Source organism: Zootermopsis nevadensis, unplaced genomic scaffold (assembly GCF_977971745.1).
Source record: "Zootermopsis nevadensis isolate Lab colony 2312 unplaced genomic scaffold, Znev_1.0 Znev_ptg000008l, whole genome shotgun sequence".
In the NCBI taxonomy this organism is placed as follows: domain Eukaryota; kingdom Metazoa; phylum Arthropoda; class Insecta; order Blattodea; family Termopsidae; genus Zootermopsis; species Zootermopsis nevadensis.
In genome coordinates this window covers 3956784-3976239 of record NW_028259140.1, presented here as the reverse complement: position 1 = coordinate 3976239, position 19456 = coordinate 3956784, and the positions used below count along the sequence as shown (strand labels likewise).

The 19456-nt window shown below is 35.9% G+C and overlaps 3 protein-coding genes across 3 annotated transcripts; 2 read left to right on the top strand and 1 right to left on the bottom strand.

The window, feature by feature from the left end:
• Positions 1-502: 502 nt before the first annotated feature.
• fbp (fructose-1,6-bisphosphatase) lies at positions 503-4710 on the top strand. Its single transcript, XM_022066404.2, has 7 exons — positions 503-823; positions 2398-2542; positions 3123-3229; positions 3363-3510; positions 3657-3794; positions 4055-4171; positions 4277-4710. The coding sequence occupies exons 1-7, from the start codon at positions 648-650 to the stop codon at positions 4463-4465; spliced, it is 1020 nt and encodes a 339-aa protein (XP_021922096.2). The 5' UTR covers positions 503-647; the 3' UTR covers positions 4466-4710.
• On the bottom strand, positions 4474-19451 carry Cbp80 (Nuclear cap-binding protein subunit 1). The gene is made up of 16 exons (XM_022066402.2): positions 19266-19451; positions 18439-18527; positions 17978-18163; positions 17471-17650; positions 17170-17361; positions 16198-16413; positions 15975-16072; positions 15304-15475; positions 14739-14806; positions 14512-14649; positions 14305-14408; positions 8740-8978; positions 8260-8438; positions 7140-7428; positions 6901-7014; positions 4474-6537 (listed from the first exon to the last, which is right to left on the bottom strand). Exons 1-16 carry the CDS (start codon positions 19303-19305, stop codon positions 6424-6426), a joined length of 2418 nt encoding a protein of 805 aa, XP_021922094.1. The 5' UTR covers positions 19306-19451; the 3' UTR covers positions 4474-6423.
• LOC110830958 (uncharacterized) lies at positions 9746-14051 on the top strand. Its single transcript, XM_022066403.2, has 2 exons — positions 9746-9888; positions 11174-14051. The coding sequence occupies exons 1-2, from the start codon at positions 9853-9855 to the stop codon at positions 13292-13294; spliced, it is 2157 nt and encodes a 718-aa protein (XP_021922095.2). The 5' UTR covers positions 9746-9852; the 3' UTR covers positions 13295-14051.
• Positions 19452-19456: the final 5 nt, after the last annotated feature.

Sequence of the window (19456 nt, the reverse complement as noted above, 5' to 3'; positions counted from 1 at the left end):
TAGGATCTAGCTATAACTCAAAATTTGAAATAAATAATGACCCAATGCAACGCAACACCATGGACTTCTACATTGTTAGAATTTGTTATTTATTATTTTGATTAAGTGGAGACAAACTAGTTTTTACATGTTTAATACTGTACTAAATTATGTTCTCTTCTGACGATAGAAAATTTGTGCTTTACATTGTGGACTGAAGTTTGTAAAATACTGTAGACTGCCAGATATGAGAAAATGGTGGTAGCGGCCAATGAAAGCCAAAATACTTTGGCCTTCGCAGCCTACTTAGTAAACAAATCAGTCTGAGATAAGCAAGTCATTCTAGCTAGTTCAACTCAGCAGCAAGCTTCAATACGTCGAACTTAGGAGTAACTTCCGTTAACTATTTCTGAGGCAATATTTTTTTAAACTTTGATCTGCTTGCTTATCAGTTTATGTGTGCAGCATATATTTGTTCTCCCGGATTCAGAAGTAGTGCCAACTGACAATTTCATCATCATCAAGTGTACTACAACCCAGACAGAGCCTTGACTTTCACTAGTGTACTACAACCCAGACAGAGCCTTGACTTTCACTAGTCATATAATTAGTGCTGTGCATATCCACACGAACCGAGCTTTGGAAGAGGGCATCCACCGTGAAACAAGATGACGTCTACCGGTCCGGCATTCGATTCCAATTGCATGACTTTAACGAGATTTGTTTTAGATGAACAAAGGAGAGTCCCAACAGCTACTGGAGATTTGACACAACTTTTAAATAGCATTCAAACAGCTGTGAAAGCTGTCAGCTCTGCCGTAAGGAAAGCAGGAATTGCCAAACTGTAAGTACGACTATATAATTTCTTCAAATGAAAGTGTATTGCAACAAGATTTAATTCCTTGGGCATGATCCGTCTTTGTAGTGATTAAATTCCCCATGTCCAGACAAAATTTATTAATCATTCGTCTATGAGGCACCCCATTTTCTAGCACTACCGACGACAGAACCAAGACGAGATATCACCCAAAATTATTGCAAGAAGCCTAGACCTATGGGCTATAATTTCATTACTTTGGCTTGTAACTTGATAATTGATTAGCCTTTGTGAAAGGAATGCTAGAATTTATCGGATATAAAAAATATACTATGGGACAGTAAATTATATTTACATGCAGTAAGATTTTGGTAACGCAGATGGATAGTCTAGATCAGTGGTATTCAACCTGGGGTATTCGTACCCCCGGAGGTACGTGAAATTTAAAAAATATATATATTATTTTATGATAAACACTGAATAATCAGGTCCAGATTTAATACATTATTTTAGATGTAATTTATTTAATTTATTTTAGATGTAGATTATATACTATGAATAACTTGAATTGTACACCAACAACTTTGGGGATACAAAATTGAAGAGAAATTATATCTGGGGGTACGCGAACAAAAAAGGTTGAATACCACTGGTCTAGATGTTTGGAGCAGAAAACATTCCATTCACCACGCAGCAGAGTAACATGTTACTTTGAATTTACAACAGATAACGAACAGCATTTATAGCCATTAATTTAATCACAATTTAGTTTCACTTCAAATTCTGTATTTAAATTTGACACAGTTCCGACATTTGTGACACTGCTATATTTTTTAAAGCCCACGGACCAAACAACAGCTCCTTGAGAAGCTGATAGTCGCTCATCTAGAAAATAAACTCCCCTTTTTATGTAGCCCAAAGGTTCATTACACAATAACATTTTACAGGAACCCATCCAGAGACAGGTGAATCCATTCTTTATTGCTTATATCATTCCAAAGACTTCGTCAAAATTCGCAGACCTGTGTAAAATTTCGTAACTTCAGTTTTTTTCATTTCTTTGGGAACTTCCTTGATGTAAGACATGAATTTTTATGTAATAAATAACAAGAATGTATATTCGATTTTTGTGTGCTCTCAAGTTAAAGTTTGATAAACCCCCTGATAATTTCCTTCAGAAAGAGTGAACCTGAATATAAGGTTTCGTGATAGTGCTCAACTTTTGAATACGTGATAGTGGGAAAAAGTACAGTGAGAAAAACAAAAAGCGAATAACAAATATTGGTAACAATTTTTATCAGGTGACATCATGACCTAACCCATGACACTGTGTCATCTGTATCTTTCAAAGCTATAGATAACTTTAAGCTTGCTTCAAAACATAATACATTTCCATACAGAGCAAACAAATGGAATTTCCACAGCTACGGAAAAGCGAGCCATAAATAAATAAAGTATTATTATTACTGGGTTCCTGGACTTTGCATAAAACATAAGAAGGTGGGGAGTCCCTCTCAGTTGGGTCCATTAGAAAGACCGGTTGTTACGGATACTCAAATTGTAATTACAATGTTTATTTTATATGATTACTTATTTTTCAGTTATGGCATTGCTGGTAAACAGAATGTACAAGGAGAGGAAGTCAAAAAGCTGGATGTGTTAGCTAACGAGCTTTTCATAAATATGTTAAGCTCATCGTACACAACGTGTTTGCTGATCAGCGAAGAGAATGAAAATGTTATCGAGGTAGAATTAGAAATAAGCCACAACTCCACAAACCTTATCCATCATCCAAAAATAATTTGGCGAGCTCATTATAACCTTTCCCACTCAAGAATTTTACTTTATCTTTGGGAATCTTTGTATATTTACACATAATATTCTACCAGCCCAAGTTTATTCAATTTCAGTTTCAGAACGGAGAGATTCAGTTGAACGTCGCGCTAGGATGCGATTTTACAAATCTCAGACCGACTAGAAGTACAACCAAAACAGGAACAATTTATTTACTTGTTAAGACTTGACGTTTCCATAGCATTAGCACAATGCAAAAGACTACCGACTATAATTTATTTATTTTTAAAACTTTGAATAATGTTAGACTCGGCCTGATAGTTAACACAAACCGTTAAATGCGATGTTAATACATCACTCTGACTTAATGTAATCTATAAAAAAAGACGTAAATGAAATGATAAAAGCTAGTAAAATAAAAAGGTAATCATCGACACACAGTGACCTCTAACTGGAATAAATGAGGTTCAGGATTACAAAATTTTTGTGAAATTCCTGTACAGCTTTCTACTGAAACTCATCTGTTTTTTAGATTGAAACCGAAAAGCAAGGGAAGTACATCGTGTGCTTTGATCCTCTCGATGGCTCGTCAAACATCGACTGCCTGGTATCGATCGGATCCATATTTGGAATATTTAAGTAAGGATTTAAAATTACAAACTTCTCAGATATACAGCAGTTTCTTGTTAATGCTGAATATCAAGATCAAATACTTTTATATCAAAACCTTTAAAAATATAATAAAACCTCAAGAAGAGTTTCTCTTTTACAGGAAATCAGAAGGGAAGCCGTCACTCACGGCAGAGGACACACTGCAACCAGGGCATAAGATGGTGGCTGCAGGCTACGCTCTGTACGGATCTGCCACCATGATGGTGCTTTCCACAGGCGGAGCTGTCAACGGCTTTACCTTGGATCCCGTACGTTATCAATATGAACGAAAGCGACACAGAAATTAAATTTCTCTTCTCTTCTCAAATGTTCCAAATTTAACGATCAATAAATATTGACTTTTTTCAAAGTAAAAATGGTTTTTATAGCAAAATTAATTTGTTCTGTTTACAAGGCAATTGGAGAATTTGTTCTTACTGACACTGACATAAAAGTACCTAAACGTGGTAACATTCTCAGTATCAATGAAGGATATTCACATATGTGGGATGAAGCGATTAAGGAGTACGTAAGCAGCAAGAAAGATCCAAAGGTAAGAAATATATTACTGTAAAATAATCACTTAAAGGAGGTTTACTTGCTTTTAAATGCTAAATACCTTGTAGAATTTATCGAACATATTTCTGAAGGACCCTGTGTTATGTACATATACCGAATATACCGCCAAAATTTGTCTCCTTATATACTGGAATAATATACGTGAAAATATGGGACAAAATTATAGTCCTTGGTATATAATTCAGTCATTTTCAGAACACGTTAAAACCTATTTTCTTACACTGTTTCATGAAGAATGGAAAGCCTTATGGCGCTCGATATGTAGGCTCAATGGTAGCGGATGTACACAGAACCCTCAAATACGGAGGAATCTTTATGTACCCAGCCACTTCTGCATCTCCCAAAGGAAAGGTAAAGTAATCTGAATTGAGAATGTGTTTATGAACTTCAAAGAAGAAAAATCTATGGCAATTAGGATTTGAGGTTTTCACTCGTGCTATTTACAATTAATTGCAGCTTCGACTCTTATACGAATGCTTCCCGATGGCCTACATCCTGACACAAGCCGGCGGACTTGCATCTGATGGGACAATTCCGATCTTGGACGTCGTGCCTGAAAGCATCCACCAAAGATGTCCTATCTTCCTTGGATCTCAAAATGATGTTGAAGATGTCTTGAAGCTTATCAGGAAGCACAAAAAGTAATATTCTGGTTATATGACCAAACAATGTTTTTTAATCAAAAAGGAACTTTCACATGACAGACTGATATACCGAGTGCAAATTATTTTTGTATAATTTAAGATAAAATTAATTTACACATTTTATAGCATTATAATTGTGCAAAATTTCACTGTCCTTTTTGTTTATAAAGAATCTGTACCACTTAACACTGTAGCAAATGCTACTTAGTTTCTCTTGTAATAAAATACACTTCTGGAGTTTTTGAATGTGTCTCCTAATTCCACACAAACGTGCCTAAATCTACAAATTTCTTCACACTTAGGTCACAGTGATTCAGCTTGTTATTGATGTCGATCCTCTTTTTTGGATGCTTGTGCCATGTGGAAGTGGGTGTGTGTTGCTAATGTTTCTGAGGAACATGCTGTCTCCATCTGCAGCCTCATCTCAGTACGTTCCTCACAAATACTGGCAACACAGCCCACTTATACTGCAAGTATCCAAAAGTAGGATCAACATCGACAAAGACGAGGTTGAATTTTCCACACCTTCCAATGTTTTCAGATATCTACATGAATCTGTAATTCCATATTTTATTTGTCGTCTTACAGTATTATCACTATTTTTCAATAAGTTGTAGTCTCCAGAAATGTTGTGTGTACTATTAGAGCACATAATATATCATTAAATAATAAATCTCAACACAATACAAAAGCACCACATTCTATTTGCTGTGACCCTAATAGTACTGTGGAGGGCAAAACTAAGGCTTTACGGAAAACTGGTTGTTACGAGAACCACTGTTAACATGTACCAAAGCCCACGCCCGTTCCTTCATCGAAACCAAAAAACATGCAGTAACGCATATTTAAAATAATAAATGGTCAGTTATATTATTTACCTATAAGACATAACATTACAGACAGTTATGTTGGTAACAGTGATAATGGTAGTGATAAGGATGAAAAGGGTTGGGCTTACCCTCCTCCTGCACATCTTCATACTGTTCGGCAGTCTCCGGCCAGCGAAGGTAAATGAGTCACGAGCGACATCTCGACTGGTAAAGAGCCGGGTATAGTCATAAATGTGACTGCAGCATCACTGAAGGATTCTCTCTTGAATATACTGTTGATGGATGTTTTTCTCGTAGATCCCTCTACATTTAAGGCAACATTAATTCCTCCAAACACTGCTTGTAGTGAACCCTATGCTTTATAAATAATTAATTTCAATAAAGTACTGGCAAGATTATAAACAATCATAATTCTGTTGCTAAGGATGGATTTTTATGCTACGTTCTCATTCTTGTTACAGGAGGACTCTGTCACCTCCTTAGTTAATTCCTCATGTGACTGAAGAAGCTCTAAAATATTGCTAGGATTCATACTGATTAATCCCTCGCCTACTAAACTTTGTACGACATTCACAATAAACTGCACCTGAATGAGAACGGAAGTTCAGTCAATGTAATTTTTCCCTATCTCTTTTTGAAATTTTACCCTAGCAAACGCATATTTCTTGGTGTCGGAGCCACCAATTTTCTCTACCGTATACTGTGATGGGCAAAATTGTTAAAAATTAAGAACTACAGAAACCTGAAATCTGCATTTGGTGAGGGACTACGAAACCAATATCAGAAATGTTTCAACTACGTATTTATAATTTTCTATTCATTACTGAAAGATGTAGAATATTTGTCACAAAAAACATACCTTTAACTACAAGACATACCAAAATACTAATACCTTACAGATATACTGGATGAAATAGCAACACAACCATTAAGATTGAATTGACTGTGGTATAATAATTTCTGAAACCTGTGACCAGTTATCAATTGCTTCCAGGTCATTTCTTTATTCTAATAAAGCTCCAAACTGTCGTAATTCCATAGATTCCACCACCTGCACAGTCTCAGCTAAGCAGTTTGAGAAACAATAAACTTCTTGACAATTTCAACGCCCTTCTGGCAGATGCGAGACTCAAGCACGAAGAGATGTGAACTGGTGGAACACTTCCAATATGTGTGGATCGAGATCTTGGGTAAAAAGCAGAGTCTCCAAAGTAGAGCTGTACTTTTGGACCTGTTCATGATGCTGAAGGACAAAAAATACAATACTGAAAGTATTACGTCAATAAATATTATTTGCATATACAACACACACATGGTGTATCATGCAAATGCAATACTTGTGATAACCCATTTTTAAATATTTTCCTATACATTTTTGCCAATTTTCTCCTTACTAAATATTTACTTTAACAAATAAATATTTTGGATCTGATAAAGTTTGCTGAATTTCATAGCATTTATCTTATTCAAACGTATGTATGGCGCATGATGATGTACGGTTCCCATAAAAATAAGTTTTCTGGTCCAAAAAAAACACGAATTAAAAAATTAATCACACTTATACGAGGTGATAAAAAAATAATAATGGCGATCCTAGTCTACATACCACGAGGAAGACTTGCTGTAACCTTCCAATAGTCCACTTGTACCAATGTGTGTTGAAGTCTCTACCATCAGTGTCACTGCGCACCAAATGTTCAGATAAAATCATTATAAACCTCTGAAAATATAACAAAAGAAAACTGCTATGAGAAGGCTGCTCAGGACTCAATACACAACAGAAAGTTCTTGTTGTTTTAATGAAACAAACTGTTTCAATGTAATTACGTAGGATAATTATCTTACCTGGAATATGATAAGGAAAAGATTCTTCTGGTCTGCCTGTGCAGCTTCAAGGCGTTCTTCCATGCGATCTACCATGTCTTCTGAGGGCTTCTCGTGGTCATCTGCTCCTCCTGACTTTCCACGCTGGCCAGAGTTATTGTTTCCCTCTCCATCACCATCTTCTGATTCATCGCTGTCACTCTCCGCATGTCGTAATCGCTCGAGAGCTTCGGCTAATTCGCGACCTAGACGATTCACGTGCTTGCTCATCTTTTTGATTGTCAGATGTAGGATTTCCCACAGGTACAATCTAAGACCATAAAAATGCAGTAGTAGACAAAATTAATTACATATATTATGCAAACATGTATAATGCTGGTAAGAACAATTGTTGATTATTTCCACGTTTGTAAGTTCTTCCTGGTTTCTTTTCAATTCAGAAGTCCCAGCAAATATAGAATTCTAATCTCCAAAAAATAAGTAACACTAGCAGCAAATCAGCTGTATAAGTTCTGTTTCTTTTTTCTGTCCCTCTACACGCCATGTAGGTCGTTTGGGGGGAGCAGAGGTATAGCTCCTACTCATTCTTGAGCTGGGCACTAGATGGGGGTGAGTGGTCAGCATCACGCCCCGGCCGGCTTTACCCCCGGGAAAGGATCCCGGTACCCATTGGACAGGAGGCTGGGTGGGCCCCAGAGCCGGTCTGGACGCAGAGGCTAGAGGAAAAATCCTCTGCCCCGTCGGGGATCGAACCCCGATTGCCTAGCCCGTAGCCAGTCACTATACTGACTGAGCTATCCCGGCTCATTCTGATTTAATATATCTTTATTATAAATCTTAATATATGTTCCATTTTACTATATTTTAAGAGTACTTACTACAGCAATGCATTTATACCAACTTTGAAACACAAAAAGTACAAATTATGATGACCAAAAATACACCGCCTTTTACAGTGAAAATAAATATGCAAGATTATGCAGAATTTAATCACAGTAAATAGGCTACTTACTTAAAGACAACATGACATATGCAAAGATCATGTTCTGTTTGTATAAAAACTGAATATTAAATATTATTTACATGAGAATCCCCCACTCCAATATTATCTGCATGTTACATAAATAATGTGTTTTCTCACTTTGTAAATTCTCCAGACATGTCTTTGGAAAAGATCCAGTTAGCAACAGCCGAACACTCAATTATCTGTGTCTTCAACATCTTGTCAATGAGTACACACATCATCTGTTGATGGCCATGCCAAAGATCAAACATATTCCGTAGGATGCAGATCTGAGCCTCCTCCGATTCTGCCAATTCCTGAAAAATGTAACTTATTATTAACTGTGTCAATCCAATATTAACATTTCCTTTTAACCAATAGATTTAACCTTCCACCAATACAGAAATGACTCTTTCTGTGTTGTACTGTCCTGTATAAAGGTAGAGGCCTTGTGACAGGCCGATCCCTCGTCCAAGGAGTCCTACCGAATGTCCATAGATCAAGCCAACGAAAAGTTGGGACCCGCAGTGCTCAGGCACTTGAAGAATGGGTTGTTCCCAGTATCCCAGACTGACAAAGCCTTCACTCACAATACTTTGATTATAAACTTGGCTGTACCTTAAAAACATAATGAAATTTTGATATGGCAGCAAATGAATGGGAGAAGCTCTTTGATCCCAGGTTCAGTAGTGTCTGAACAAAGACATCAATCTTCAGAGGATTGAAACGCGGATCAACATCTTCATCTTGTCGAGGATTAGGTAAGTCTTGCAATACATGTAAAACTTCCTCAGGTTTACATTTTGCTCTGATGGACACCACTAACTTATGTGCTGATGTTGTACCGGGCAAAGAACCTGAAAAAACAAAAAAACAAAAAAAAACACTTTAGTATTTTCTTTCAATTCCACACTGTACCACAGAGGGTTAATGTGTGAATACACACAAATGAAAAATCTGTGAAACAATGAACACCTGAAATATTTATTCAAGAGATGAATTACTCCATCACATAACCACCAATGAGCTGCAAGTCAGTTCTGGAGTCTTAGAAGTATCACTACTTTGTTACACAATTATCTAATTACACAATCTTGTCTGAATACTCATTAAAACATATGAGGATGCTGGGTCAAATGCAATATCCTTCTAACGAAAGTAACTTTCTCTTCCTTCGAAATCTTTTAACATGGTGAAACTCCATTTAGGGTAACATATAACCTTGAGCAGCATTTGCCATTTTATGGACCTTATATTGTGACATCTGTTCCATATTTGATGTCTTCAAGTCATTAAAAATATTACCATCTTATGAAAGACAAACTTACACTAACATAACAGATAGAATTACAAACTACATCACCTCTTCTTTCTAAAGCATTTCACATCAGAATGACCCTGATTTGTCAGGTCAAAGAAGACAGATTAGAAACGGACATGAACTACCTTCCTCTAAAACGACAGCTATTTGAAAGAAGGCAACAGCCAGCAACAGACATTTCTGGATAACCATCTACTGTTAGGAGAAGCACTATCTGCGAAGCGTAACAGACAATACGTCACTGCCCACACAGATACTGTGGAAACTGAGAGCAAAAGTAATTCAGTATTCGTGAGACTTGGCATATGGTCAGAGAGGTGCTCTTTCTATGAATCAAAAGCGCTGTATGGATTATCTGAATAATTAAATTTGATATCTGTGTTAAGAGCTGAGGAGGGAGGAAGTTTAAAATGAATACAAGACTAGTGTGCTACTTCATTTTAATGGTATGTACAATTCATTAATGTGGAAATGTAATATTCTCATCACTACATGCATAAACATTTTATGAAGTAATTAACAGAAGATTAAATTCAGGAAATGCTTGCTACCACACAGTTCAGAATCTTCAGTCTTCCTGTCTGCAATCTAATAACCATAAAAATTAACATATACAAAGCTATAATTTTACCTGTTACTTTGTATGAGTCTGAATCTTGATCTCTCAAGTTGAGGGAATAACACAGATTTAGGGTGTTATACGAGTACCGTATTACACTTGTATGTCAGAAAATTATCATGACCTTTTCCCCATTGTTTTTATTATTTATATTTCATTTAAATATGACCATTTTCAATAAAAAGCTATCATATCCCTGCTTCATACAGTGTGGCATTCTTGATCATTACTGCTGTCAGTAATCAGTTATGTGAAGAAAGCTTGTTACAAAAGACCTACTTGGCATAAGCAAAAAATACACCCTGTTGGACACACACAAGTGTTTCACTGCAAAGGGTTAATGGTATCAGACAGTATAAAATATAATTTCTTGAGTGACTGAATTTGAGTGTCAAATATATGGTATGGATGACAGGAAACGTGAAAATATGAATGTGTATGGCAATAAATACATAAATATGTTGTTTCACAAAAATACAGCACAATATGAATAATCCAAGAGAGTGTATTACTCCCTCCATTTTAATGAGTGGTGCAGAGACACAATGGAAGTAATTAGTCATGCTTGGCTATAAAGTGGAACATTCCAAACAATGGTAACGCCAAGCATTAAAATTTATTTCACTAGACAGAATGACAAGGTAACTGATGCATATACTGTATGTTATGGTAACCTTTCCATTTTGTTTCTCTCACTGATTCTACTTACTTTAGATACCAACTTTAGAGTGTGAAAAAACACCTAATTTGTACTCTTTCACCAGATATTATTAGGACAATCATGTCAGGTAAGATGAGTGAGGCATGTAGCATGCAAAGAGGAGATATGTGTAAAATGTTATGTTGTAAAGTGTGAAGGCAAGAGATCATTCAGAAGGACTCGGTACAGATAGTAGGATAATATAAAGATGGATTTTAGGGAGGTGAAATGTGAACCACAGTTATCTGGCTTAGAGTACAAACTGGTGGCAGGCTATTGAGAATAAAGTAATAAACCTTTGGATTACATAAAAAGTAGGGAATTTATTGACCAGATCAGTGACTATCATCTTCTCAAAAAGGGCACTGCTCCATTAAGTTTCATTTCAAAATGTGCAACCTTACTGTTTCAGATTTCTGTCCATTGGCATCATGGCGTAGCAACACACACATCATTCCTTCTAGGAGACACAAATTCAAAATCCAGATGTTGTAGAGGCGATCACTATGAAGGACTTAGTCACTTTCATCAACAAACTGACAGCAATCAACGACCTGACCACAATCCCTCCTTCACTAAACACAGGCATGAATATCATACTCACCCCACACACCATCATCAATATTATGATGATGATTATTATTATAGGCCGAACAAACATAACTATTTTGATTACAGATCACCACCAACAAAGTACTCATATCACAAAGAATATTACACAAGAAAATATAACAATCCCCCTTACCAGGAAATAAAATACATGCAAAAAAGAAAAGGGTTTATTTTCCCAGATACACATAGCAACGGTAATGATGGAAGAGGAGGATACAGACCACATATTCCTAATTCATACTTCCAAGATCACAGATATCATGAGAATAAGAATGACTTCAGTAATTTCAGGAACAATAATGATCATCGAGGCTTCCATGACCAACCATATGACAAGCACAGACAGAAATACAGACCTGGACTGTTGGGCGTTTCACTAGGTAGAATAGGAGCAGTGGTCGTTACAGGTCCTGACGGATATAAACATGTTATTCATAATCTCCCACCGTGGACAGATACCACACCTGACAGAGAGCATTATCAATGGTCTGTTCCAGGAAATATGGATGCTCGAGGTGGCTTAGAACGCCCTGGTAGCCACAGCTTTTCAACAGGTTTGCACAAAAGCCCACAAGTGTATGATCACCAGAATAATCGCCATCAAACATACAAAAAGATACCAATATATTTTGAAAGTAGTGACAAGAAAAATCATCCACAATTTTTAACAGTGTATAAAGAGTCACCGAAGTCTCCTCTTACAAAACCTCCAGAGGATACTCCCGACAGTCAACATGGAACAGATGAGAGATTGGAACAAAATTATACAACACCTCCAAAACAAGACAAATTCCATCCATCACTACCATTTTATAAATATTCTGAACCAGATCCTTTGTATCATCCTAACGGATCACCTCTGCAAACATATTCACCTACTGAAGTAACTCAACCCCTTACCACACTACCATCAAATACTTCAACCATTTCTAAACCACATCAATCTGAAAAACCTTTAAAATACCCAGATTCCATAAATGTACAGCTACCACCACCAGCTCCTGACAGCAACACAAGAGTACCTTACGTGGCAGCCACAGAAGTGACAGAGCGAATACCAAACCAGCATCTAACTGTTGCAACTCAGGCATCTGAAGCAACTCATGAGAAATCTTTGATACAAATATTACCAACAAAACCATCTGTATCCAGTCCCACAGAAAGTGAGATTCCATCTTCTACACTACAGACACAGACAACTACTGTCGAAGAAAACACGACCTTCTCACCAACTTCATTAATTCAAGATACATCAATGCATCCATGGCCTGCTGACAACAGCATAAAAACTGAACATTTTTTACCAACAATAATTACAGAAAAGTCTGACATTACTCCACACCAATCTACAGAACAAAGTAACAGCATAACCATATTGCCCACTTCTGCCCAGGAATTTTTAAATGCCAAACACAAATCAGACACTACAGAAACATCAGTCACCAATAACACAAATAATACTGAAAATAAAATCTACACTGCTGCTCTTTACGTAACTGCTGTGACTCCTCCACAAAGTTCAAATAATCCAGACAGGTCAACAGTAGTTTCTGACTCAGGTATCACAAACACTGAAACGACCACAGAAATAAACACAGTGACAAACGCTGCTGGTACAGAAACCATATACAATTCAACAAAAACAGAAGTAAAAGAAAACTCAAATATCACTGAAACTATAAAATCTGAAAATGAAGAAATGCAACCTACAGTTGAAACAGACAAAACAGAAGTCACAAAAACTGGGATGATGGAAACCTCGCTAAATGAATCAAACCTTCACATAGAAAGTATTGCAACAAAACCTGAACCACTAATGATCAACCAACTTCAGACTCTGGTGAGTCATGCTCAATCCCTTAATTATTTGCATCATAATTCTAATACAACTGCTGTACCTACAGATGAAAGTGACCGGTAATGATTTGGAACATGTGTACGTCAAATATCTTAAAAATGAAGCTAAATGTCAAGCAGAAACATATGCCAACTCAAGATCATAGGTAGCCTTTAGTATGTTCTCACTCATTCTTAATTCTACGAGATAATGCACCTCTTGGGTGGTGGATCAGACAACTAATAAGACTCTACCATCAAAAGACATGCAGTAAAACCAAAGTATCTTCACCCTGAACATAATTTAAACCAACACTGACAGAACATCCCTTATGCGTTGCATTTAGACCGACAAGTTTGGTTATTTGGCTCCAGGTATTTTCATACAAGATTAAAGAAAACGGTGAGACAAAGAGGTGACGGTAAAAAATGGGGCAAAATTCAATCATGAATAAATGGAACCATAATCTGAACTTTTTAAGACGGAGTTTACAACGCTATTTTGTGTTCCTAATAGATTAATTACATGTTTCCTTTATAACTCCAATAATCTCTTCCCTCTTATCTTACAACTTTGTAAGCACATTGTGTCATATACAGCACTTTCAATTTTGAATTCAATATGAATTCTGAATATAAATCACAGAATTATAAATGGACTGACATACGTAAGGATTAAGACAGCTGTATGTCCATTATTTTCTGGAAAGGTTTCTAAAGAATTCTGTGAACCTCTGTTTATAAATACTGTACAGCAATGGAATATATTTGTGGAACCGAATGAAACAGATGTGTCAAAACAGGCGGAAAAGACACGTAATAAAATCAAGTCTTGGAATTTATTATACATTTCTCATATGACCATACAAAATTTTTTACCTTACCATCCTGCTTTCAGATGAAACGTTCACGTCTGCCACGTTAGAACCATTAAACGATAAGCATTTAAAAAATAATGTGCAAAGATATTCTTAAAATGATACTGACCTACCTACCAACATAGTATAAAAGTCATGGGACACATAAAAGAGATGCATTAGTCTATCAATTTAAGTTTTTGAAAGGAACTCAGAAAAAATGGATACTTGGTCTTACCTGCACCCTCTGCAGCATACTTGAATTTTGGTTCGGGCTTTGTTGGTATCAGGGATTCAAATGAATCTGGCATCATATCCTTGATTCTTTGATGGTAAGATAACCTACAAATATTAAACTATATTACACACGACATTCTCCACATTCTTTGAACCTGTTATGTGAAATTAAATTACTGACAATTCACAACACATTATAGAACATCACCTTAATGATTTAAGCAGAACTTCTCGCACAAACTTTGGACGAGGGTGTTCGGGGTCAAGCTGTAAACATGAGTCCCAGTCTTCCCAACTCCAGCGGAATTGAAAGTTACTTAAATGATATGAAAACCAATTCACAAACCTAAAAAAGTAAAAAAATATTATTATTATTTACGCAAATAAAATGTAACTCATGTGTGTACCTCATATTGAATATAAACTGGCTATTACCTATCAAAACAGGCAGTGTTCATTGTGTCAATCCTTATAAATAAAATTTCTGTAGCCTGAGCTAAAACCTGAAATCATAGAAACATACAGGCTGTAAGAAATTATCACAATTACATGCAGAAACAGTTATCACCAATAATATACCAATCTTTAGTGACAGCGACAATAGTATTACACCACAACACGTGTGTACCCAAACACATATACGGATCTGTCAATTTATAATTTTTTCCCTGAAACTTAATAGAGTAAGAAACAGAATATAAAAACAGTCCATTTTCAGTTTTGTGTTCAAAATGACTTTTAATGTGAAATATGATAATGTTAGAACTTTGACATATGATGTAAAACTATTTCAATACAGAATGTTAAACAGATACACCTAAAAAGAAAGAAATATAAAGATAAAACAATGTAAACAGCGAGCTTTGTTACCGTAAACAAACTTACCTTATCAAAAAATGCAAAAATAACATAACTGTTGTAATAGCATTTCTAATTTTATCATAAGCAGAATCACATAACCTACCTTTTATTCAAATTAAACTTATGCACTTCAAGATACCTGAGGCATGGTGCTAGGTTGTAATTTACATAGTTCAATCAAAACCGAACCATATACAATCTCCAAGTACCGTGGTGATGGCATGTGAAACAATTCAGCAAAAATTACTTCCACAATTGAATAGTCAAGTGGAATCTTCAGTTTATATGGGAAGTTGAGTAAGTGTGCTGCACTGTAAAGTAAATATAAAACAATATTAAAACTCAATTTCTTACATAATTTTACTTTAAAAAACAACAACAAAGGAACAGAAAACATCGTCACCCAGCAGTAAAGGAGGCTGCTTGTTGGCCTCTTCCAAACTCATCTCTCTACAATTCTCTTTAAAAGTCATCCTTGGTCTCACAATCCACACGGCTTGTAATTTTTAACAGCTTGGAAAATCTCTCTGCATACCTTTTGTTATGTAAGTCATGACGAGAATCAAAAATATTGGCTGCCTGACTGTCACGAGACTAGTCACTTCACAGAGAACATTAAATGATTCAGTCACTTTTTCGCACAACCATTTATATCTACAGATAACAGCGCACATACAAAATATGGACAAACAAACTGAAATATTAAATAAGCTCACATTTAATACACAGAATATTAGAGGTCTTTGCAATACAAAGATTTTTATTAACTTGTAGTAATGTTACATAACGTAAAGTTGATTTACAACTTACCAATCCTTCCTCTCTAAATGATGCATCTCAATAATTTGATGAAGATGCTCTTCTATTAAGAATCTCTCTATTGAATGAGCACCTGGAAGAATTGGTCCCTGAGAAAAGAAAAACATGGCATGGCTACCTACATTTTAATTTCAATTTCACACATTCTCCTTATGCAATTATACATTTATAGATTTTTTTATACAAGTTATACTAAAAACATGTTTTTGAGTACCTCAGGGCAGTCCGTATAGTCAAACATACGGAAAACGACGTGAGGCATCGGGTACTGATAGCTGTCATGATGGGGCGGAGGCAAAATTGTTGGCAAGTTGTGCTGGAGGGCCTCACACAAGATGCTATCAAATGCCAAGTATGGACGAGGTATGTGCTTTTCTGCCCAATTGTCCTGCCGCAATTTCCGAATCTGAGCCCAAAGACAGTCTAAGTACTGCAAAGGAAAGTTACATGAACCATCAGTTACCCCCGTGTATCAATCCTCTGGTGCAATAATGAACACCTCAGAAATGCTGAAACACAGATTAACACTACCATAAATAATTTCGGTACTTGTGGGTTATCGGGACACATCGCTTTAAAAACAGGTTAGGTTAGGTTAGGTTAATGTGTGTGTATAAATGACATATACTTGAAAGTTATTATATTTTATTTCAATAAATGACAACTAACCTAACCTAACTTAACCTATTTTTAAAGCGATGTGTCCCGATAACCCACAAGTACCATAATTTCAATCAAAGAATCAAGCACAAACTATAACACATTATCAAAAATTCCAGTATGTCAATGGTAAAATATAATTAATATAAACAAAATGGTCAGTATAATATGGCTAGTAAAACCTAACATTGTCGATGGGTCGATCAGTTGTTCAAAATTGAATGAAAAAGATTCGTAAAGAATTTTGTTGGGGAAACTGCTTTGAAGACCTAAAAGGAGATGGATTCATAATGAGTTAAGGAAAATGGACTGGGACAATGGGAAATGGATAGAACTGGTTAAGGACTATCCGGCAAGCTTTGGGTGTCAGTGACCTTCAACCTTTGGTTTTAGTTTATTCAGCAGTGGAGTTCAAAAGAGTACTCCATATGTACACAGTATGTCTACAACCAGTAAAACAAAAGCAAGAATAATGATATTAAACATAAAACATCGAGATTCTCTAAGAGACACGACAAAGACGAACCTCTTCTTGAGGATGAGGGGTGTCCAAGGCCCATACTCGAAGGGCTGCATGATGTTTCTTGCTTCTTTTCCCAAGAAATACCTCAATGGACACTAGCAGATGTTCAAGAGCCTGCTCCTTCTTCTCATATAGTTCTCGTCCCACCCAAGGTAACGTTGACAGCACTGCAAACACGTACCAATCCTTGCGCACCTGCTCAATAAAGAGGTTAGAAACAACAGGATCCAAATATAGGATCTGATATAGGCACAAGCATAAAGTTTTGAACAACAACAGAATAAATGCTACTTATTTATTTTACCTGTGGTACTCCATCTTCTTTGGCAGCATCCACCATGTTATCCAGCAGTTGCAATAAAGAACCCGCAGAGATTACATGACAGTTAACTAAGTCAGCCAAAAACCTTAACGAATACCGGGCTGCATCCCACTTGCAGGCTTTCAATGAATCTTTCAAGTTACGCACCATATATTCAACAAACTGTAGATGAAAATAATAAAAGAAATGTCACTCAACAATCATACTATTATGAACATTTTTAGAAAGAAGATAACTTTGCATCAAGTTCACTAAATATACATTTGTTTCAAGATATACAAATAATTTTAAATTACATACTAAAATTACTAACTCGTATTTTATTTAATTTTTAACAAAGACTGAAATTTTTGTAAACTTCTACCAGACTACACATCACTAAAACCCAAAAGACAGCCATCTTCTTTCACAACTTAACAAGTTCTTTACAAATCACAGATAAGTTTCCTAATATAACAATTCATACATTTTCAGATATCAACTGCTTACCTCTCCACCAAAATTGTAATTTTTTGCATTAAGCAGTCCAACCAAGGTAGTGTATATGGTGCATTTCTCTGGCATTTTGATAGCACAGTCTGTCAAAATGCGAAGAATCTTGCTGCGGAAAGTTGCCAAATCTGCTTCTAACACACTTGCTAGACCTTCCAAGTTACTTTCCAAGGATGAAGTACTCTGAAATAAAGGAGTGAATTACTACTAATCGTTCAAATGATGCACCTAGCATACAAAATATTATTTTCCAAATACTGCAGACACATATGAAGAGCTTATGGCATCTAACAGAACAAGCACTGAAATTAAAAATCTGCTGCCTTGTTATTTCTAATCTTTGGAATTAACACTTAACTAACCAATTATGAACAATGCAAGAACCAATAACCTATCCTCCTACAAATGTACATTTATTTACACTCAATGACAATAACAGAATAATAAAGTTTTTATACCTTTTCTCCAACTCTCAATATTAGTGATTCCAAACGGTCTTCTATTTCCTGATTTTCGGACACTCTCCTCCTTTTCCTATAGGCTCGTTCTGCAACATCATCAACACCACCACAATTATAACAATAATTCCACACATATTATATAAAATGATACTACATATAAGAATAAAAAGGCAAAACTGTTTCTTTTTCAAGAGGACAGTCCTGGAAAATAAATGTGAAAACCATCTGAAAAGTATGATAAGAAGTGTGGGCAGAAGGACTGAACAAAACTAGAAAAAACTTGGGTAACTGCTATTGTAACACAAAAAAAACTAAGAAGATTAATGTTTCTTCTGGTGACAGGAGTGTAAGAATAACTCCAGCAAAGGACAGTAAAGGAAAAAAATATTTACTATAACTAAAGGAATTATAGTTTCAGCACTCTTTTTGATGCAGCTTGGTACAGCATTTGGAGAAAATACTATTTTATGCACAGACTCTTCAATAACACTCTTTTAACTTCTGAGCAGGCATTGTACAATGTAGCAGTTATTCACATAACTTTTCCAACTTGCAAGACCAACATCTACATCTTCACCACTGGGAGAACCTCAATCTCATACACTTACATGATGATTAACTGGTAAACCACAGGTTATGTTCCCAGTATGTTGTCTGCTATGCGAAACACATAAATTTGCAAACATTTTTTTAAACATTCAAAACCCCTTTAAAGATTACTGGCTATAAGACTTATGTAAAACATACGGGTAAACATTGCATAAACTTAAAACAGGCATACAACACAAACACCTTCCGAAGCAAACAGTATAATTAAAGTTTACCATAGCCATCGTCTTCCTCGTGAGGTCTTCTGCGACTCATTGTCTCAAATTAACAACTGCCCACATACACTTTAAATTATCACAATTTGAAGTGATTGTATTTTATTAACTAAAATGTCAAAATGCTAAACCCACAAAACACAACAGGAAGCAAATGTCGCTGCTGTGCACAAGTTTAACAACCACATACA